The sequence below is a fragment of the Suillus discolor genome, assembly GCF_016758755.1.
Source record: "Suillus discolor strain FC423 chromosome Unknown F5147scaffold_28, whole genome shotgun sequence".
In the NCBI taxonomy this organism is placed as follows: domain Eukaryota; kingdom Fungi; phylum Basidiomycota; class Agaricomycetes; order Boletales; family Suillaceae; genus Suillus; species Suillus discolor.
Window position 1 is genome coordinate 74,838 of NW_024541275.1, and position 22,374 is coordinate 97,211.

At 46.0% G+C, this 22,374-nt stretch overlaps 5 protein-coding genes across 5 annotated transcripts; 2 read left to right on the plus strand and 3 right to left on the minus strand.

The window, feature by feature from the left end:
• Positions 1-6,691: 6,691 nt before the first annotated feature.
• F5147DRAFT_773758 (uncharacterized protein) lies at positions 6,692-8,124 on the minus strand (the record flags this gene model as incomplete). Its single annotated transcript, XM_041441499.1, has 2 exons — positions 6,692-8,038; positions 8,101-8,124. 2 exons carry the CDS (start codon positions 8,122-8,124, stop codon positions 6,692-6,694), a joined length of 1,371 nt encoding a protein of 456 aa, XP_041292694.1.
• A 3,216-nt stretch (positions 8,125-11,340) lies between these two features.
• Positions 11,341-12,537, plus strand: F5147DRAFT_773759 (uncharacterized protein; the record flags this gene model as incomplete). Its single annotated transcript, XM_041441500.1, has 6 exons — positions 11,341-11,352; positions 11,553-11,765; positions 11,826-11,838; positions 11,893-12,054; positions 12,113-12,263; positions 12,324-12,537. The coding sequence occupies 6 exons, from the start codon at positions 11,341-11,343 to the stop codon at positions 12,535-12,537; spliced, it is 765 nt and encodes a 254-aa protein (XP_041292695.1).
• Positions 12,538-12,814: 277 nt separating this feature from the next.
• F5147DRAFT_773760 (uncharacterized protein) lies at positions 12,815-13,522 on the minus strand (the record flags this gene model as incomplete). The annotated part of the gene is made up of 4 exons (XM_041441501.1): positions 12,815-12,931; positions 12,988-13,051; positions 13,101-13,270; positions 13,316-13,522. The coding sequence occupies 4 exons, from the start codon at positions 13,520-13,522 to the stop codon at positions 12,815-12,817; spliced, it is 558 nt and encodes a 185-aa protein (XP_041292696.1).
• Positions 13,523-16,473: 2,951 nt separating this feature from the next.
• Positions 16,474-17,439, minus strand: F5147DRAFT_800076 (uncharacterized protein; the record flags this gene model as incomplete). Its single annotated transcript, XM_041443251.1, has 7 exons — positions 17,381-17,439; positions 17,212-17,326; positions 17,056-17,120; positions 16,999-17,030; positions 16,811-16,931; positions 16,674-16,781; positions 16,474-16,578 (listed from the first exon to the last, which is right to left on the minus strand). Exons 1-7 carry the CDS (start codon positions 17,408-17,410, stop codon positions 16,474-16,476), a joined length of 576 nt encoding a protein of 191 aa, XP_041292697.1. The 5' UTR covers positions 17,411-17,439.
• Positions 17,440-18,971: 1,532 nt separating this feature from the next.
• On the plus strand, positions 18,972-21,573 carry F5147DRAFT_652905 (uncharacterized protein; the record flags this gene model as incomplete). The annotated part of the gene is made up of 10 exons (XM_041433694.1): positions 18,972-19,031; positions 19,056-19,089; positions 19,143-19,212; positions 19,478-19,662; positions 19,715-19,773; positions 19,823-19,899; positions 19,957-20,311; positions 20,619-20,749; positions 20,804-21,007; positions 21,426-21,573. The coding sequence occupies 10 exons, from the start codon at positions 18,972-18,974 to the stop codon at positions 21,571-21,573; spliced, it is 1,323 nt and encodes a 440-aa protein (XP_041292698.1).
• Between the last annotated feature and the right edge of the window lie 801 nt (positions 21,574-22,374).

Consider the following 22,374-nt stretch of genomic DNA (forward strand, 5'->3'; position numbering starts at 1 on the left):
AAACGTGACGAATGACTCGCATGAAGAACAATATCGGCTCCATTGACATTCGCTCAATTTCACTAAACTCGGCAAAGGCAATCAGGATGATCGAGCAGTGCTCTACTACCGTGTGTTGATGGTGGCTTGCGACGAGTCAGGACAGAATTGGTTAGCCGGATGGCTGTAACTCACTGAGCTTGTGACAGTTTAACAAGGCGGCTCAGTCTAACCGCCATTGGTGGCATATCATTTGGTGATCCAAGGCAATATGTAGGTGTCAATTACATAGCTGTTTTAGTTGTCGTGAAGAAAAGTCGGACCGCAGATCGGTGGTAGAGCGTTTGTATAGAAGTCGAAAGGCCTTATGTGACTTACTACAAGAAATGCAGGCTCGTAGACATCAAGCTACCTCTACTGGAAGGAAAATTGAAGAACGTCTCAATGGAAGAGGTGACTCGCTGTTTATTTGAAAGGTCGTACGCGCATTCATTTCGATTCTTGGCTAGAACCTTCGCGAGGAGGTAGCGATGGATGTTGATGATGACAATGGTGCCCAACAACGATGGAGTGCCAATTATTCGGTTATTCAACTAGATTTTAAAAAATAGTCGCCTTTGAGACGGCCAAGCTGGGTTGCTAGGACTTAACTTACATAAGAAACAATATGCCATGATGGGAGGTTGCTAGCTTATATAAGCGCCATGCGTGCGAACTTGTTGCTTTTGTTCTGCAGTTAGTGCCAATTAGGCACTTTGGCTGCTGCGCCGCGCCTCAGATCCCAGAGCTCTGCCCACCTTGCCGTGTAACTCCCTTTGGTGTGCCGGGGGGCGAAAAGCATAAAAAGGCAGAGCTACCTCTGGAGAAGGTACACACGCGGATAGAATCTAGCAGGTAAGAGTAGTCTCAGTCTCTGGGAACAGAACTGAGTATTGACAAAACGTGTACCTAGCAGGTAAGAGTACTAGGTCGCGTCAGCGTCTGTATACGAATAGCTAAGGTATGGGTACTCACGTCTCAGTCTCTGGGAACAGAACTGAGACGCTCATCTGCGTGCGCGCTAGACTTTATACTGTAAGTGATTCCTTATCAGACATATTAGAATGAAACATTGATACTGTGCAGCCGTCGGCCCCGACGTCACATCCTCCTCGTGCCTGCCTTTTCTCCCCTTGCGCTCGCATCATCTACTCGTCACAGCGTGCCTTGCCCTCGGTTTCATCGGCATTGTTCTCGGAGCATTCGGTCGACGACACTACCACGCTGCGCTCATGCACCTTCAGAGCTCTGCCCACCTTGCCGTGTAACTCCCTTTGGTGTGCCGGGGGGCGAAAAGCATAACAAGGCAGAGCTAGCGCGCTGCACTTGCGCCTGTAGGGAGGTTCAGCTGCGCAGAGGCCAGTCCAGCAGTGCAATATCGCAGCGTGCATCCAAGGGCATGCTTCTAACCCTAACCCTAGAATGGTAAGCCACCTACCAGTAGATTGCGCCCAATGGCGACTCTCGCAGTTTCTCCTCATTGAGGCCTCCCACCAGCCTTTCATCTCCCTATTTAAATCTTTCGTATCTTGCAGGATACCGGAAGGCGCTTATGTCATGCCCAACGTTCAAGAACCGCAAGATGTGGGATTGTCTATAAGTGCTTCGCATTGGCATCGTCAATGCGCGGAACTTCCGCGACCCTCATAAGGTGATGGCCATCTTGTTTGTCGTCGACACATCCGCCCTAACGTGATTTGCACAGCCAAGAGTTTAGGGAATTGATGATGAAAATGGTCAATAAGATACAACTTGGACCTGCAGCTGATCCCGCCAAGACCATGTAGGCCGGTCTTTTACGTTACAGATGAATTTCTATCTCATTGAATGCTTACAGGGCTTTTGGGTTATCCATGGTTGGCACTATTGTGGGCATCGTGTCCGCCCTTGCAGGACCTGCGGCTCCCATCGTAGTACCAATCACAGCAGGCGCCGTACTTGCTGTATGGGTTCACGATGTATACCAGATATCGTATGCGCCACTATTTTTTTTGTGTGCGAAAGGATATAGACACTTCTTTGTCAGCCGCGTGGTGCTTTGGATAGCGCTCATGAGGCTGCGAAAGCACGCTGCCTTGGTTGGTCCACTGGCGAGTCTTCTTGATGTAGACCAGGAATAATTCTGATCCTTATTTCACTTAGCTTTCAAGCAGGATTGCAGCGTGCTCTATGCTGCTGCCGGAGTGACTGATATCATTAGAAGTGGAGATGTTGCCCTCGCTGCGGGTGATTACGATAGGGCCATCGAGCTTTACTCTGCAGCGATCGACCTCGGTTTGGCAACAGATACAACATTTACGAACCGCAGTAAGGCAAGGTCGGGAAAAATGTTGTAGGACGACGCACTTCTCAATGCCAACAAGGTGCAATGGCAGTTACTGTTTTCGTATTCGATACTCATTTTAGTGATATACAGGTCATCGAACTCAAACCCTCATCTTACTCTGGATATCAGTTGAAGCATGCGGTACTTCATGGCGCGCACCGATATGATGAAGCCATCGAGACGGTCAAAATCATGATCTCCAAGTTGGAAAATACTTCCGACACGCAAACCCAAAGTACACCTCAAATAGCACATCCTTCAAATATTGCTGACTTCTTGTCCAGATTTGGGCCAAAAGCACGTTAGTCTATCCGAAGCAGAACATGCTATTGAAGAGAGCATCAACGCTCAGCTCGGCGACGCCCCACATCGTCTAATCAACACCCCCGCTGGGCGCTTATGCGATAGAGAGATGCAGATCGATGCCTTCAAAGCGAGCGCGGAGTACAAGGAACTTTTGTCATCCACGCTGAAGGATGCAAATCTCCCAATGCAGCCCATCCAAGACGTGGTGGCGTCGTACTTCCGTTATGCCATGCTATCGCGCAGGTGGGAAGGGAAGGAGCCGTCGCTGCATGACATCCAGGACAAGGTGCTGCATGACTTAGATCCAGTTGGCGGCATCGCGAAGTTGCAGTCATTCTGCAAAACTGCTCGTGATAAAGGGTATCGCTGGGCATGGATCGATACCTGTTGCATTGACCAGACTAACAATGTTGAGGTCCAACAATCGGTCAACCCCATGTTTGTCTGGTATCACCACTTAGCATTCACCGCCATCTACCTGCCGGATGTTCCGCCTTCGTCGCAGCCTAGGGCACTCGCAAGTAGCGCTTGGAACATACGAGGATGGGCAGTTCAAGAATTCCTGGCCCCAAAATTTGTCTTATTCTATCAGAAGGATTGGTCCCTATATCTCAGCGATCGCTCTCCCAACCACAAGGATTCCCTTGCAATCATGCAAGAGATGGGAGGTGCGACGGGAATCAATGCACAAGCCCTCGTCGCCTTCCGTCCAGGGATGAGACACCCGGGAGAAACTCCAATGGGTGCCGGCGCATGTCACCACATGGCAGGAAGATATCGCATACTCGTTGTTTGGTATCTTTGGTGCCAACCTGGCTGCCATTTGTTGGGAGAAGAAGCAAAAGGCGCTAGGGAGGCTCTTGCAGGAGGTCGTAGCTCAGTCGGGCGACATCAGTGCCCTGAACTGGGTGGGACAATCATCCGAATTCAATAGCTGTCTGCCGGCCGACATTACTTCATACAAAGCACCACCGTACACTCTGCCATCTCTGCCTGAAGATGACATTCAGACATCAATCTCCTCGCTCCGACAAGTCATGGCTGTAGATTTGACTCTGAGCCTTATTTCCGCGATTCTGCGCTGGCTAGGTGGCGACATTGTTCCGGACTTAGGAGATTCTAACCATAATTTTGTAACTACCTTTAGGTTAAGCTTGCGTTATGGTATATCAAAGGCCCTCATTTTGCGCAAATATGACATGTGGATATTTGCGCAAATATGCAGATGTCATATTTGTGTGGAACACTTGCAATCTCATTTTGCACAAATATGACATTTGGATATTTGCGCAAATATCCGCATGTCATATTTGTGTGGAACACTTGCAACCTCATCTTGCACAAATATGACATTTGGATATTTGCGCAAATATGATATGTGCATATTTGCGCAAATATGCAGATGTCATATTTATATGGTCAAAACAGAAATAGGTTTCAAAGTTTGAAATTTTTTTCTCTTCTTGGGCTGGTACATATTTTAGAGGGATGCCCAAGGATTAATATGAGCCTGGAATGAAAGAAATCGGCGGTTGGGATCTGTAGATAATGTCAAAATACTGAGTTTTTCATCCCTCCAGCCAAGGTCAACAATGCTGACCTCCAGAGACCCTGGGACCATCACCAATCGATTTCTATGCTTTAAAAACACTGGGACAACCATTTTTAGTATCGGTTTTGAGTGAAATGTGAGTGTTGTAAAATATATGGGGTAGGAGGGGGGGGGGGAGGACCTTCTGTATCTCAACAACCTGATTTTTCCTGACATATTGGGCTTCACCATCTTGTTCAGGAACATCAAGAGCACCCCGGAAAAATACTCCTAGAGCACAAGCAAGTCATGAGAAGCCTAGAAAAATCGATCTTTGAGGGGGGTACCATGAAAACTCACATATCTTAATCAGGATGGGCCCAAAACACTCTGGGACCATTTCCAATCGATTTATATGCTCTTAAAACAGTAGGAACACTTATTTATATACCGGTATTTATATAATACCAAGATATATGAGTTAGGAGGGGGGAGGGGGACCCTACATATCTCAACAACCAGATTTTTTCTGACAAATCTGGCTTTACCATCGTGTTCAGAAGCATCAAGAACCCCCAGGAAGAATACTTTTGAAGTGCTGACAAGTCATGTGAAGCCTAGAAAAATCGATCTTTGAGGGGGGGTACCAGGCAAACTCACACATCACATTCCATATTGGTTCAGAACACTCTGAATCCATCTATAATCTATTTGTATCATCATTAAACACTAGGAACATCCCTTAGCACATCTGTATTGACATAAAATCATGCTTCTTGGTGGAGTAGGTGGGGGGAGGGGGTACCATGACTCTGAAACATGATTTTTTCGGACGAAATAAGCATTGCCATCAGATTCAGATTGGTCAATAACCTCTGGATCAAGTTCTATTCGAAGCCAGGCAAGTCAAATGGAGGCTGAAAAAATGAATCATTGGGTGAGGCAGCATGACAGGGGTGACACTGCTTACATAAGCGAAAGCGGTGGACTTGAGCACGCTTAGAACAAGACTTGATAGATCAAATATCTCTGTTGCTGCTGAATATATATCTATCAATCACCTTGATGATGAGCCTGAGATCAAGTCACATAAAGGCTGAAACAATCGACCTTGGGTTGAGGACCTCAGCATCACAGACATTCATAACTTTGGAATGTGATTTTTTTGAACAAAAAGGGCATCACCATCATATTTAGAGAGCTCAATAACTCCAAATTAAAGGTGTATTTGAAGCCAAGCAAGTCATATGAAGGTTAAAAAAATCAATCATTGGTTGAGGTGGGCCTGCTTACATAAGCAGAAAAAATGCGGAGGCAGCACAATAGGAGTGGTTATTTTTCATGGACAAACACATGTTTCCAGTCCATTTAGCAGGTTCTATAATATTGAAAACAAGTACTGGTTCAAGTCTGGCCAATCACATGAAGACACAAAAAATGAAACTTGAACAGAGGCCGCCAGTCAACTGAACTGACCAACATGACTTTTGTTGACGACGTCTCAACCACCAGACCATCCAGTCATTACAGCTAGAGACAAAGATGTGAGGAAGGCGAAGGTAGTAATTTTGCGACTGGTGCATGTCTAGAATAGATATCAGAATAACAGATAACACAGATTCTGCTTCATCTTGAATCACCAGTATGAGTTCACCTGTTTTCTGGCCATACAAGAGTCCCACCCATACCAACCTCATAAGTCCCTCCATCTGGTCGGAGAGGCAGGAAGCTCTGAACTCTATGAAAGTTCTCTTGCCCAATCAATAGATATCAGAATAACAGGTAACATGGACTCTGCTTCATCTGATTACCACCTTCACCTTCCTCGTTCCTTTGTCTCTCACTGTAATGACTGGACAGTCTAGTGGGTGAGACGTCCCCCCGCAGTTGGGAAGGACTAGGTTCAAATTATTGTCCTCCCATGATTCCAGCTTTCAATATTCCCCTTCACGATTTTTCTCAAGTCCATCAATTAAGTAACCATTATTCAAAATTCATTGAGCCATTCTCCAGCTTTCAGAAGGTTAGAATGTGGAGATGACCCCAGTTACACTACAACATAAAAAACACAGTCAGTGAAGAACACGGACTAAACATTTAGAAGACTGACATTTACTAGCAAAGCCAGGTGTTGCAGGGAAGACTCCATTTTACTTGTAATTATGAGTCTCCTAAAGTTTTCCCATCCAAAGTGTGGGATATTTTCCCTGAAATAATGGCAGGACAGGGATTTGAACCCAGTCCTTCCTAACTCCAGAGGGAGATGTCTTTATGCAGGCTACATAAATGAATGATTAAATAAGGAAGCATAAATTTGTGATGCTCTAGGTAAGGGGGTAGAAGACAATGAATGACTTATCTCTTTGTAATGAGGTTATCCATCTTGTTTACAGTTTTGTGTCTTGAATACTGGGGCACCCAGAGAATAACTTTCATCTGCATCGCAATCATCTTCGTAATTTTATGGGCTATACCTTTACATCTATATAATATAACATCATATACATATTCTAATCGACCTCCATTTCATCATCTCTTGCCACATGTTCTGATGCACGCATTGGGAATGGCCTGGATTTTTTGCGTAGACGTGGAGGAGGGGGCACCCGGTTGTTTCTCTTCGCCATGGTCATCTTTTTGTGAATCTCCCGACGCTTTTGCCTCTCTGTCTTTCTTCTCAGATTCCCATCAGTGTCGAATGGATGGGAGTCCATCAAATCAGCTGCAAATATGTGCTTTCCCTTGATCAACTTCAATGTACGACGTGCTCTTGGAGCTCTCCTCTGACTCTTTCCATTTCTTCCAACACAATCAATCCTGTAAAATGCGGGATTCGTCACAAATACTATCGCATCATTCTTTCGAATCCACACCCTTGCACCGCTGGCAGGAAGACAGTGAAGGTCAGAGAATACCTGACATAAACCTTGCTTGAGCGATGCCTCCTGATCCTCATTCATGTTCTTCATCATTCTGTGAAACTCTGCAATATAGCCATCTCCCTCCCACAGGGTGGACCACTGAGATTTTTCTTTGTGGGATGCATCAGGGTCGGGGAAGAATAAGGAGCACCTGTCCAAAAATGCTTTCGATTTGGGACCCATGCGACCTGGAGTGACACCTGTATTATCATGCAGCCCAGAATTGCATGCTTCAAATGCGACAGAAGCGAGGGTGTCATCGATGCTTGTGATTGTCCAGCACTTCATGGCATCATTGAGCGAGCTTGGGTAGGGTGTGATACCTTTAAAGACTTCGTTTGTAAGCATGAGCCACATTTGTCTTGTGAAATTGACTATCAATCGTCCAACGGAGAGTTCATTGATGGACAAACTGGTCGAACGTGTCCATTGCCTCATTATCAACCCAGGAGAGCTTGCGATGGCTGTCTTGAGTGTGTTCCATGTTGGTGTACGACCAATAGGATAGTCTTCCATCTCTGACTCGAGGTTTTTCCAACCTTCCAACCTTCCCACCGCTCTATCCCTTCGAGCCTTGGCAGTTGCACCCATGAGAGCCAGAACATTTACATCATCTATTTGCTGCACCTCCTCCAGGCAGGTGTCGCTGGCTAGATCGAAGTCTTGCAGGAAAAACATCCCTGCTGTCTCGAGTACATTTCTGTATTCAAGGAGTGCAAGGGATTCGCGTACATGACGATCATAGATGATAGGGGTAGATGTAGTTGAACGAAGCATGTGGTTGAGCAAGCCAGTTATGATGCCAAGATTGGGAGGGTTCTTTTTTACAACGGTTATTTGGGTCCTCTGAATCTCCCGCACACGTCGCCTGATCAGCTCAAACCAGATCTTGGATGGGATCCATAGTATTGGATCAGAACGCAGATATTCTTTAGCCTGTATTTTTATCGAACCATGAGGCTGACGTTTCCATTGTGAATTGTATGTTTATCACTGACCTTGTCTTCTATATTATCCAGCATTATTCTGGCTGCATGGCCGCTCACCCTATACTCATCTCTGACACCATATCTATTTGGTCTGACGGGCGCACCCCTGTAAACGTCACCCCGTCACCCCAGCCGCAAATGGAAGTCCATCACATAAGTGGCTGTCCGTCACCCCACCTTTTTTTCTCCCATCCGCCATTTTTTGCCCTTGGCGCTGTCAGCGTCACCCCTTCTTTTTCCCATGAGGTGTCGTAAGTGGCTGTCCGTCACCCTCGCTTCTTTTCCCATCCGCCAATATGTCCTCTTGGCACTGTCCTTGGTGCTACAAGCGTCACCCCGTCACCCTCGCTTATTTAGATCCATAGGCGTCACCCCGTCACCCTCCCTTATTTAGATCCATAGGCGCCATGTGTCACCCTCGCTTATCCAGTATCTTGGGCATCACCCTCCCTTATCCAGGCGTCACCCCATCACCCTCCCTTATTTAGATCCATAGGCGCCATGCGTCACCCCATCACCCTCCCTTATTTAGATCCATAGGCGCCAGGCGTCACCCTGTCACCCTCCCTTATTTAGACCCATAGGCGCCAGGCGTCACCCCATCACCCTCATTTAGATCCATAGGTGTCACCCTGTCACCTTTGCTTATCCAGGCGTCACCCCGTCACCCTGTCTGAGTTGCTTCTGGATGTGTCATCCCGTCACCCTTGCTGATTTAGACTTTAAGGCATCACCCCATCACTCTCACCTATTTATAATCAGGCATCAACCCGTCACCCTTACTTATTTAGACTTTCAGGCATCGCCCTGTCCGAGTTGCTTGTGATGGACAATTATGTAAATCCCCAGCAGCTGTTTTGCGAGCTCGTTCTGTGAGGGCACTCTTTCCACTTGTATATTTATGAATCTTAGTATTAAAACCCGCAGCTTTAATGGCTCGGGTGACAGCAGGATCGTTTCACAACTTGCCTTCTTCTTGCTATCGGCACTTTGAAGAAGATGATCGAGGCCGTGAATGCTTCTTACATCACCATCGACTTTAACCTGCATATTTAGATCATAATATACCATAGAGCCTTTTGTACTGTTTTTTTCCATCACTGTCCTGATGCGAATTGGTTTAAAGTCATGGATCATATATGATTCATGAAAAGAGATCATTTCATTCTGGTCCATCTATCACTGACGATTCAGTCAGCTCCAGGTATCATACAACACATGTCAAGAACAGCTGGGCACTGGTGTGATCAAGTTCCTCGACATATTCTTATTCAATCGTTTTATTTTGGACCATCCTTGATTTTAAAGACCATATATGACTGCAGGTGTCAGCTAGCATGTGTTGGGGACGTTCCATCACATGTCGACATGCTTGTGAACCATGCTGGCTTCCTGCATGAGCGACGAAAATACATATGTAAGGTTAAACTCATTTTTATCACCTGTGCGCCACAGAATCTCAGTTCATGGGAGAACATGTCCGCATGCATAGAACATCTGTGATGCCTGCACGTTCTAGGTCACCTCCTGATCCATGAAGCCCTTGATGAGTCACTAGCATGTGCTATTCGAGCATTTTCAGCAGGGTCGACGGCTCATGCATATAATTTGGCAATCTTTGTTTGAACCAAGGACGTGTCCAAGTATGGACTTTCTGGCGATCGATGCAATGAGTCGCGAGATGTGATTGCTTGCAGAGGCATTCTGCTGAGATATTCGCAACTAATGGAAAGTAAATGTGCGCTCAGCCCATGCAAAATATTCAACTGTCCAAAAATAGCTTTACTCCACCATTGGGCGCAATGCATATATCCACAAACAATATTTATTTTCATCCGATGTTCACGGCTGCCATTCGACTCCCTTCCATCCAGAACATGATTGGACACACAACTATGATGCAAATGTTACTGAACATTGTGTCTTATTTTTGTACTCTCCATTCCTTCCGACATTAAAGAGTTTTTTTTTAGGTGGCGCTTCAATCGTATTAACTGGATACAGACAAGCACGTCTCTTCATGTGGATGAACCTCGAATGAGAGGACTCATTTCCGGTGACCATCAACCTTTATTTTCCGCGTATTATGGCCTAACCTCACATATCATGAGTGCTCGAACAGAATCCTTGCTCCGATCGTCGTGCGTCGAGATCGCTGTCTCCTCTTTTGTTCTTGATATTTCCGTAAATGCTGTCATTAGTCCATCGTGTTTTTTTCACCATGCCATGCCTTCAGGTATTTTTTTTCCATCCTTGCAGGTGCAGGCCCATATGTTTGAAATCATATAAAACCTTAAGTGCGTATCTCTACAGTATGTAGCATAAATCCAGCACATAATAGTTGATTGTACCCAGCCAGAGAATATATGTTCTGCTACAACAAATGATCGTGCATATGTGAGTAGCTTGAGACAAACACTGTAGAAATGATTGTACCCAGCATCAGACTGAAACTGTATGGATATGTTTTTACCAACAGTAGCAGTCCATACATCTTGGTCAATACACTATCTACCTTACACAACAGATGCAGCACACATCATTTTGAGATTCTCGCCCCAAATTTACCAGTAAGGTGATGCTAGACAATGAGTATATTTATAGATACTAATGTCGGTGAAGCATCACACAGACATTCATTATATCTATATATACTAATGTTGCTGAAGCATCACAATTGCAAAGGACTGGCACACCTTTATGATACTATGTCTGTTTGATGTCGTTTGTGTGAGTCATAAAAGAAGCCATCCATTATATATGTAGATATATGTAGATACTGATGTTGGTGGCCGCATCACAATTGCACAATGACTGCCTAATGCACACATATGGCAGTTGGTGTATCAAGCTTGACAGTGAAGTTTCATCCCTGCATATCTTGTGAGTTCTGCCATGTCCATCCTACCATGTAAAGCTTGACAATGGGACCTATCATTATTGCACTTATTGTAGCGATTTTACTTATGATAATTCTTTATATACCTATACAATTTTGTCATTGAATGTCTGATGCATATTAGGCCAGCCACAATTTGTATATATACCCACAACTATTTCAATATTTTTTTTTGATGCCATAACAAAAGTTATAGTCCTCGTTGAGAGGACCATATTGTTACCCCTACTTTGTCTATTGGTTGTACTCTAAGCAAGATATAAGCAAAATGAAAGTTGAATATCAGTTTGTTGAAAATTTTGTCCTGAATTTTTCAGGTTTCAGTGACCCTGGCTGAAATCAATGCTCTCATGAAGGCCATGGTACGCCAGAAAGTCTGGGAATCCGAATTTCCAGCAGTCCGGGTCTGGCAGTCTACGGGTCTGTCCGGGACCATCTGCCTACGCCTGGGTCTGTCCGCCTGTGTCTCACGCCAAGCACACCAGTACTTCTTGCAGCCATTGTCGACGCTGCATCAAGCATGGCCACATTCTACGACTGACTGCGACATCTTGAGAAACAGCCCGATGTCATCAACTGTGTCTCCCTTACTGCTCTTTTTCACTTCATTAATCTTGCAACTAGTCTCAAGGATAATATCATCCTCATACAACCTGCTGAAGCCCAAACTTCTTCACCGCTGCCTGTGTTGTCTCCTGCATTCAATACCTTCTTCGCCGTAGCTTGCTCCATCTCGCCAGCACAGGCCAATCATGCATGGACACTCCTACGACATGTTATCTGACATGGTGCCATTGATGTGGATGTCAGCTCAATATGGGATAATGATGTGCAGCACAGGGGATTTGGTATGTCCACTTGCTATTATGCTTCAAGTTGTTTGCTCATGTGGTAACCCTTAGCCAAATACCTGCTCTATCCCCCAAGTCAATACTGCACTAAGCCCCACTGCCTGTGTCGAGGCAAAGGTATGACACTTAAGAAGGCTGAGCAGCGGAATGTTGTCCTTTTCACGCTTGCACATGGCCCTTGTGCTGTGAGGTCTGTCCAGCTCTACTGTCAAGGTATGTAATTTAAGTTCTTCACTCCAAGTCTCCAACCCTTCCATATATCTTCTGCCAGACTGCAACATTGATTACTGTCATAACTATACCGTATTTGAGGGTATGCAAACATACTACGATGAGCAACCGGAGACCATACAGGTTACTGACCATGTATTCATGGAGAAAAGTGTTGCTGAGTTGTTCAAGACCGCCATGGATGTCTCATGGTAAGCACTATATGTTTTGGATAAATATGTTGAGCCTGACATGGGACTCCCTCGCACAAGGACTTCGGCAACTAACTGCGCACGGTTATATAACATGTGTCTCTCGCAGGGTAAGCAAACACCAGAAGGCTATCATGTAAAGTTCGAGATTACTGGCGACCATGTGTGGGATGCATTCATACTCACAGCACTGCTCGAAGACAGCAAGCACCGCATGCATTCCTCACTGTTCCTCAGACAGGCGATCAGCGGGACTGGTTCACAAAAGCCATGATGGATAGGAATCGTCGCATTCGACTGTATGGCTACGAAGATGTCTGCCGCCACTACTTAGTGCTGCCGTGGTCCGGTTCAGAGGGTCCTTGACGAGAACCGAGAACCGGACCATGGTCTGGTTCTCCAAAATTCTCAAACCCAGAACCAGACCATTGAGAACCGTTCTCAATGGTCCGGTTCGGTTTTCTTCTGGTCTGAACTCGAACCGAACCAAAAAAAATTCAGTAGGGAGCACGAAAAAACATTGACAAAATGCTAGTCTACACATTGAGTAGCTAGTCTAACATAGCTGCAAACTCTTCTGCCTCTGTAGCTGCTGAAACGTGTCCATTGCGGTAACCTGCCTTCAATAACTGGAGTGCGGAGAATGTAGCTGGGGCCAGTGCATTGCGCTGCAGTGTTGATGTGATCCCCCCACTAGAGAAAGTGCATTCAGAGGGAACTGCACTGCCCTGAATTGGTGAATAATTGCACGCAATACGAGATAGTGTTGGATACTGAAGTGAGTGTAGCTAACAAATAGAGTGAGCTCAGAATGTGATAATACAAAGAATAACTTACCCCCCACCGTTATTGCCCTCGTTCTCGTCATCAGAGTCCAGAGGAGACAAAATACACATGGTGGCTTTCTTGGGTGGTGGAGGATCAGCAGTGCTGGATAATGCGTGCTTCCTCACTACAGTACTTGAGGATGAAGATGCGTTGTCAGCATCCTGAACATGAGCAGAGGGCTTTGATGTGCGAGTCAAACATCAAGAACCAGCTGCAATTAGCACTGGTGTGTGTCCCGATTTGAACAGAGCGGAGAACACATTTTTTGCAGTGGATTGAGTTGATGTTGAAGCTGGGACCGTAGATTGAGTTGACGTCAAAGGTGGGACCTGTGGCAATGGTGCATGATCATCAGGGTCATTGTAGAAGATGATATCTGAGGCATCCTTGAGGGAGCCGTCAGAATTGAGTGCGCATGAGTCGTGAGACATGTTCAGGGAAATAACTCATGATTTCGTCATTGAGACCGCATTTTGTACACCCACGGACCCAAGAACAATGATATTCAAGGAGATCAGAAAGCCGGTGGAGAATCATGACCACCGAGGAAGATGTATAGACAGAGATAGCTGCAACATAGTAAAACATATGTCAGTGGGTGGGAAATGCAGTCTGATTAGTTAGTACTTACATTCAAAAAAGGTGAAAAGGTAGCCTGACCAACCGAGAGCGCAAATCCCGAAGGACAGCTTGATGTCGAGGCAAATGATGTCGAAGTGATCAATAGAAGCATTTGGAATGGTTCAGGAAGGCCAAACCAGAATGGAACCATTCGGGTTGACCTAGAACCGAGAACCATTTTGCGGTCTGGTTCTGGCTGGTGAGAGAACCATGGACCAAACCACAGAGAACTGGACCAAAAGTCTGGTTCAAACCGTGGTTCTGGACCGGACCGTGGCAGCACTACTACTACTGTAACTGGTGCACTTGCATGTATGGGAATGATCAAGGTGTTGGTAAGTACTGCAGTGTAATATTAACCAGTATATAGTAGATCTGACCTCCCTGAAGCCATGCACAAGGTATCCGTGGTTGTTGTTGATGGTGTTACAGTCGGCCACCCATGCTGTTTGGTTCGCAACTGCCACATCCCGCTGTCAAACAATCACCATTGATTCTGTCCTGCCCATTTAAGCAATGATGGCATTTGCTCCATCATCGGTTGTGACTTGCCTGTGGTATCCGGCCACCGCACATGCTTGACACCAGCCCATGAACATGTTGAAAAAACCTATCAGTTGCACGGACAGTTGAGGTTCCAGCTCCAGGAGTGTCTTGCTCGTTCTAGAGTTGCTCACCCTAATGACGCAGTCGGTCAGGACATCCAGATATCAACCCTCCACCCACCTGAGGCTGAAGAAGAATACGAGCTCAATGAGACAAGCACTTTAGCGCTACCTGTCATTGATAATGGTAGCAGTGATCCAACACCTGAGCAGCCCACCACTAGACAAAGGTTGAAAGCCATGTTTGGTCGCCGAAGGACACACAACGAGCAACTCATGGTTGCACCATGTGGCATGATTATTGCACATCAGACTTTCATTGGAGCAGAAGGAGTAGTGAGTGTGAAGGTGTGTAGAAGTTTCTGTTTTGATTTTAGAAGGATCTTACAGCTCTGAGTCCTCTTCTAGGATTTTATAAAGAACATCTACATGTTACGCTGACCGTCGGTCGGCATGTGTGAACTAGGATAGGTCTTCTCAGCGACGACTCGAGTGAGTCTACTGAAGCTGAGGGTGTTTCTCGGCTTGACGGAACATCAAGGGTTCCTCCGGTGATCTTGGTAAGACGGCGCTCGTCAAGATACAGGGCTAGCGGATACGGCTAAGAAGTGGGGAGCGACTTAGAAGTGCGGTCTTATACAAGAAAGCTGGAAGGCTTAGTTGAACAAGTTCTGGGATGAACCTAGTAGATTAAAGTAAAGTCTAAGTACAATAATCTGTCTACTCATATGTGCTACATGTAAGTGTTCTAGCTCAGTCTGTAATCTATAGTATATCTAGGATCTATGATAACAAGACATGAGGGTCAGATAAGGTACGTGAGGCTTAACCTCTGATCAAGCATGCAGCGCCAAGTGCGACTGTGCATAAGTACATGAGGCACCAAGAGCGCTCCGGACATGCGCTGATCTAGGGTGACCATGAGGCGTACAGCCTTCATGGATCAGGTACAAGGCCGTCTAGGCCAGGGGCAGGGTCATAGCGCCAGGGGTGGTGTCACAGTGCCAGGGGTGGTGTCACAGTGGTCCAGACTGCTGTCTTTCTAAGCGCAGGCGGCGTGCCGCCGTCTTGCGAGTCTAGTGGGGTGGGGGCTGGTGTAGGCAGAGCTGGGGCTCCGGTAGGTGTTACGGATGCCTGTAACACTACACAGGTCCTGACACGATGAAGCCTGACCACATCTTCTTTGACAACAATTGCACCCTTTTGAAGATGGTCAAGGCTGATCTGTTCTTTGAGGACATCAGCTTGTCGATTGATGTGTTCCATTTCAACTGCAAGCACTCGCAGAGCGACACTTATTGCCAGGAAAATTGCAACCCTGCAGACTATCCTGAACTTCTAGGCGACAATGGGAAGAGCTGGTGTTTCAACTCCTCAATCACTGAACAAACCAACAGTTGGTTCGGTGGCTATCATTCTATTTGTTGCGAGATGTTGGCTCACAAGTTCAATTTTTTCTGCGATGAACTGATACTTAGAAGGAATCAACGGACAGTTGATAGGCTGAGACAGGGTGGGCACAACCCACGGACATGGCCACAAAGACAATCCTGAATGTTCCAAGAGTTTGGGCTGTATCCTTACTGCACTTAGCACACAATGATGGCCCCATTTCGCCTTCGGCAGCCACTTTCCATGCAGCTTGCACATTTGAACCCTTGAGTTTACACAAATGGTGTTCTGTCATATCTTTGAACGTCCACATGCCCAACGTCAACGTGTACACTGTTTGAACTGTCGATAAATTTGAGTGACACAAAGCACGTGAGGAAACGTCACGCACATATTAAGTCACACACTGCAGTATGGGACACTGAAACTTGTAGTTTGGAAACAAAACACCAGATGGGCATGAAACTGGTATACCATATCAGTGGCTATTTCACGTCTAAGTTTTTCAGTACGCAACATAACATCTTGCATATCATATGGACTGGCTGCAAATCTCGAAACAAACGGATCAAGTCAATATGACTTATGTGCACTTCACATGCAAGAGACCGAGCAATCAACATAGCTGCAAGACGACCAGTCAATATTAAATTTGTAACAGAGGCGGAAGTGAACATTCGTCATTACGATTGGAATGTGCATTCACCGTTGGACCATTCAACACAGCTCGCCCTCGTTGTTTCATCAATATTGTCCATCATGTATCAGTATGATTTAGCGGCATCTTGAAGTTTACCTGCCCGAAGGAGTGCATGACAATGTTTCTGGTGTGCAGTGACCCACAATGATTTGAGATCCCAGCCAAAGAGCTGGACAAGGGACTCAGTTATGAAAAGGACGCAGATATGCCTGATGCGCGAGTTGCAAAGATTAGTGTTAATGACCAAGTGCGGATGCTACTTACTTGCACGACATCACACGTGAGAGCATCGGCATCCGGACAACCAGCAGCGAGTTCTTTGAGGAGCAGATTGGCCTTGTCATCTTGATCTGCATTGAAGAGGGCAATGGTCTGAAATACACGATGAAGTGGAAACATACTTTGATCAAGAGCAGGAAGTGGATGATTTGCGGATCTTGATCCATGTACATTGATGCAACATCGAATGCTAAGATTGGCATCTCAGGACATGGCATGTTCAGAACCTGTATCAGTGAAAATCTGCGAAACCGTTGAGCTCCTGAACGAAATTTTTAAGCACGGAGAAGGATATGGGCATCTAACTTACCTCTCTTTCAAAGCTGCGGAATGCCCTGTTGACTGACGCAATAGGTGTCCCACACACATCAAGCATGTTAAAGTGCCATGCCCAGAGCCCCTCATCAATCTTTGTGAATTGGGTGAATGAATCTATCAGAGGATCAGGCTGGGGCTCAGAGGTGGTAGAAAGGACGCGCCTAGGCTGATCACTACGACACAAGTCTCAGGAGTCGGTACTGACATTGGACTTCTGCGAAGATATCTAGAACAGGTTCTCCTTCCGGTGTATACTCGTGAAGGTTGTTTAATTGTTGAATGAATATGCATGAGTTTATCCAGGTGAATGGACGGCGAATCTGCGGGATTGGATGAATTTAACATGACTGGGGAGGAAATGCTATGGACTGCACCCAGAAAATAGGTGATCCGTGGAGGTCCATGACTGGAGCACGAAACACTCGATGGGTGCCAAGCGGTTCACCAGCTTCATTTGCTAATTGAGAAAAAATGTTGATTACCAAAGTGAATACAAGGTCATGACAATTGTGGCTGTGCGTACCACGAAAAAATACCTGGGAATAAACAACCATTTATGTGATCATGATCATAAGCATCGTCCTTTTCTCTATATTGTTGTGTCATCTTCTTCTTCGATCTCTCGGTCTTCCATCTGCAGATCACGCAAGCGGCATGTGAATCAGTTCCAAGTGACGTCGATGCGCACTGAGCAGATCATCCAGCCGCTCTGCAAAACATATATAAGATGCAAGTGTGCGATGAGTCCTTTTCTTACTCTGCAATCCCTTCCTAGCTTCTCAGGCCTGAAAAGGCGCACTGACCGTGTGCGGTTTGCTTTCTATAGACCTGACCGTGGTCTTGCAAGCCCCGTAGTCGCTATAGAGTGATCACTTGGAGTCGCAGAGGAATTCCTTCAGCTCCCAATGGGAGGCGAAGCGCACTCTATGCCACCTAGCAATTTTTACCTTGAGCAGTTTTCATTCATACCTTGACGCCACCTGCTTGTATACACAATTTGCCCTTTGTGCTCATATAGTATGTTGGCTTACAGATTAAAATGTTCCTTTTCACAATCTCTCCAGCAAGTCAATCGTGACCGTGCTCACTACCGCCAGCCTCCAGCAAAATGAATTAGTTCAGTCCCAGCACTACACCCATTCGAGCATTTGAATATCACTATCAAGCGGTGCTCACAGTCGCAGTGCTCCCTGATAGACAGTGTATGGTCACTGCCTCATTGGACTCCTGGCTTCATATGTGGGACTTGAGGTCAGGTACATTGTTGAAGATGATGGCGGGGCATAAGAGTGAGGTGTGGGCATTAAAAACATAATCTTCATTGCTGACCAATGTAATATCTCCTCGAGCTCATAAAATATGAGGTACTGACTGCTCAAATATCTAGATGCTGTGGACTGTGGCGAGGGAAAGCCCTCAGCTGAAAAAATCATGACCCATGGGTGTGGTTATATCAGCGGTGCAGCCTTGATGGCCATCATGGGAGTAATGAAGTATTCGAGTAGACTGACCGCTGTACAAAGATGTATTGCTGGTGCCAAGGGAATGTGGTTCTGCACCCAGATCCTGTGCATCAGATTGCCGATGGACCACTGAAAATTTGGATACATGACTCACAGAATAGGATCAATCTTGGCTCACTACACAACGTACGCACGCAAACTCAACTGGGGACAATGCACTTCAAGATGCAAATGAAGTAAGTCATATGGCATGCACTTCACATGGACTAACATTGATCCTGGCATAGTCACTATGCATAAATCCATCACTAACAGGCTATATTGCGAAGGGCATTGCCCTCTGTGGGAAAAGGCAATTCCAGGATGCCACAAAAGTTTTTGACCTTGCGTTTACATCGACTGATGGCAATTCGACAATGGACCGCATCAAGCAAGTGGTAGCATCATACTTTTGCTGCGTCTTGCTCTCACACATGTGGGAAGACACGCATCGATTCTACCAATGACGAGAGACTTACACCCGTACCAATCGACCTACTCTAACGTAGTCAAACTCAACATAGTGTGTCATGTATATTCCAGCCAGGAAGATGGTAATGAAAAAAATCTAGATCGCTCAGGTACGAATGACGCCAAATGTTGAATGTACCACTGATTATATATTTGGACTTAGTGGCAAGTGAGAAACCCGAAACCTCGGTAAAAGCTGAACGCCGGCTTGCACCACAGTCTTCGCTTATAAGGTGTGAATTTAACAAGAAATCACTCTTTGAAATCATGCCTCCCGTCCGTTTGTTACAGTACAACAGTGGCGGGCAGTCTCAGCCCCACATACTTCCTGGATCATTTAGAGGACCGTCCCCAGGGAACATCAAGAGGCACTCTACCCCTACAACAACTCTGAAAAGTCAAGCTACTGTTGTTGGGGAGCCAGCTTCAAACCTTGAAGTATCAAATGAACAATACCAGAATTGCTGAAGCCAAATAACATTGAAAATGTGGAATCAGGCATCCAGGATTCCAGGAATGTCAAAAGCACTCTACACCTACAACAAGTATTGCGAAAAATCCAGCTAGCGCCGTTGTTTTAGAGTCAGCTTCGAGTTCAGGAGTAACAAATGGACCCCACTCAATACCAAAGTTGTTGAAACCAGGAAATATCAAAGATGTGGAATCGAACACACAGGATCCTGGTACGTGTGTTGCAACTCACAGACTATGTAATTTATTTCCCAAACTTTGCAGGCTTGCACCAATTGATTATCAGCAGACTTCGGAATGGTGGCGATGGGCCCGAAGTTGAGGTATGAGAAGTTGTGTGCTTCTGATTTTCTCAGGCTGATTGCCGTGTAGGTATTCTCGAACATTTCAGAAGAAGATTATCAATATGTTTTGAATGCTATTGGATCTGACGATAAACTGGTTCGCAAGTGAGTGATTTCATCCTGATCTGAATTTGAGCTGATTGATCTTGCACTTTGCTTCAGACCATCATACATCCCCAGCCTTCGCCAAATCATCGCCACCACGCCCTCACCAATACATGAGGCAATCCTAGTGCCTTTGCTCACTGCGATGGGGAATGTCATTGATTCTTTTGTCATTCCTGATGATTTCGAGGTCTCTCTACCTATCCACATGGGGCATATGCTGGATGCGCCCGCTACTGCAGAACTCCCCTCCAGTGATCAGAAGTACCGCCTTAGAATACCAGACTTGTCATTGATGTTTCAGACGCGCGATGCTGATGTCTGTCCCTACTGGCCATTCGAGGTGTCTGTTTCTCAGACATCTGAAGGTGCCATCACCCAGTTGCAAAAATTCACCGATCAGAATGAGCACGTCTTGGCCGCCACCCACATCAACATTGCCAAAACACGGAAACACACCTTACCCACATATGAATGAGGTATCGAGAACGAGCTCGATCGGAGGGGAGTTTAGATCGGAGAGTTAACACGGTCGGAAAATGGTGGGTTCGCGTCGCAGTCTCATAGGTGGTTCCACCCTGCAATGGTCACCGTAACCATGTGGATTCACCTGCTAAAAGACGATTCACCCTGAAATCGCATCATCCTACTTATTATGCAACTGCTGTACGTATGCCTCCGTGTTGTCTCATATTCACGCTAACTATTTACATTCACAGGTACTCTACCCCAACCGAGACAAGGAGGGCCTGGAGAAAGTTCAACAGATGTTCCAATGCACACTTGAGAGAATCTGTGAAGCAGTTCTTGTACACCTACGTACTGAGCATGCGCATGATGATACGCTCCTGTAAGCACTAGAATTCACTGATTATCGTAAATTCATCAGTTCTATTTTTTTCAGCAACTCACTCCAGGTTGTCCAGGATTGGTCTCCACCAAATGAGGTAGTTGACTGGAAGAAATGCACCACACAACTGCGGCCAGCAGTGAAGCAGACGGGGTTCGAACGGTACCGCTTATGGCACCATAACTTTCTCAAGCGCATGTCTGATGAGACCGAGGATGCTGGAGCTGGACCAAGGAAGAAGAGAGGAAGAGTCACATAGTATGTCTCATTCTACTGTGCATCTTGTGTAGAGTGTTTCAAGTTGCACTACCATACGTTTTCACCACTCAGCTTTCAAATTGTATCACTACATGTTTTCATCGTTTTCTACACTGTATCGGTCACATGGTGTTGTTTGTGTACAATGACTTATACAATATGCTTCCTTACAATACTCTTCGGTTATATCAACAGTTATCACGTGGTGTTCTCGAACTCAGGACATGTTTTCACTGAGCTCCTATATTTACTGCCGGATTGCAAGTAGTGTCGTCGCGAGAAGAGATGAAGAGCAATCTGCTTTGACATACATTTTCAGGAGTTTGTGTTGAAGCAGGAGCTGCACTAGGTGCTCCCGAAGCTTGCGCAATCTCACATGGTTTTTCAGAACATTGTTCACTTCTCGGCTATATATTAGTTCAAGAGGTGTCTGGATCTCTGTCTGCGTTTGTCTGTTCCATCTCTTAAGGATATCACGTGTGCTGCGGGAGAGGACAATCATCTTTTTCATGCCTGTTGGCCCATCTATGTGTCACATGCATCTTCTGGTGACGATCTGGTATTGAAAGAATTGTCGGTTGATTTTGAAAGTCTTTCTTACTTTGCGTTGATGCAACGACTCATGGTTTGCAGATTTAATTGTGGTCCTCACATGAACATCTGTTGGACATTGGTCTGGCTTTCCATAGGATGAAGAATTGACAGGGTCATGGTGGCGTTGTGTATTGCAAACTCCCTGGCATAAAAATGGCAATGGCTTCTCACCATGGTTCGTGCACTCTAGATGGCTTCGCTTACGTGTTGCAAACACCCTGGCATGAAAATGGCAGTAGCTTCTCACCATGGTTTGTGCACTCTGGCTGAACCGATGGCTTTGCTTATGTTATAATCAGTTGTTTTTTCCCATGGTGATGTCTGTTGCATTTGAGGCCGTTGATGTCACTTCGTGTGAAAAATTGACGGTCCTTTCAGTGACGGTTTGCAGTCTCGCCTAGACTGCAAACATGACACGTGACAACTCAGCCACAGCGCTGCCTTCCTCATTGGGCTCAATTGCCAATTGCGCTCCACCTGGACCTTGACCACCAACGATCAATGTTGTGGATGGAAAAGCAGCCTAGTGTCGCCATCATCCGACGAAGAACTACCATTTTTGGGAGATTGCCAACAGGATCGGATGTGTTTTATTCGTGCGTCCATCATTCACTCACCACCTTTTCGGCACTCACTCAGATCTGCTTCAAGATCTCCTACCACCAGATCATCAAATGGCGCCTAAGCCAGAGTCTCGACTGCCTCTAAGGCACCTGCAAAGACTACCGACAAGGCTGACGAGTGTTGAGGCAGGTGCACTGTGATATGGGGGT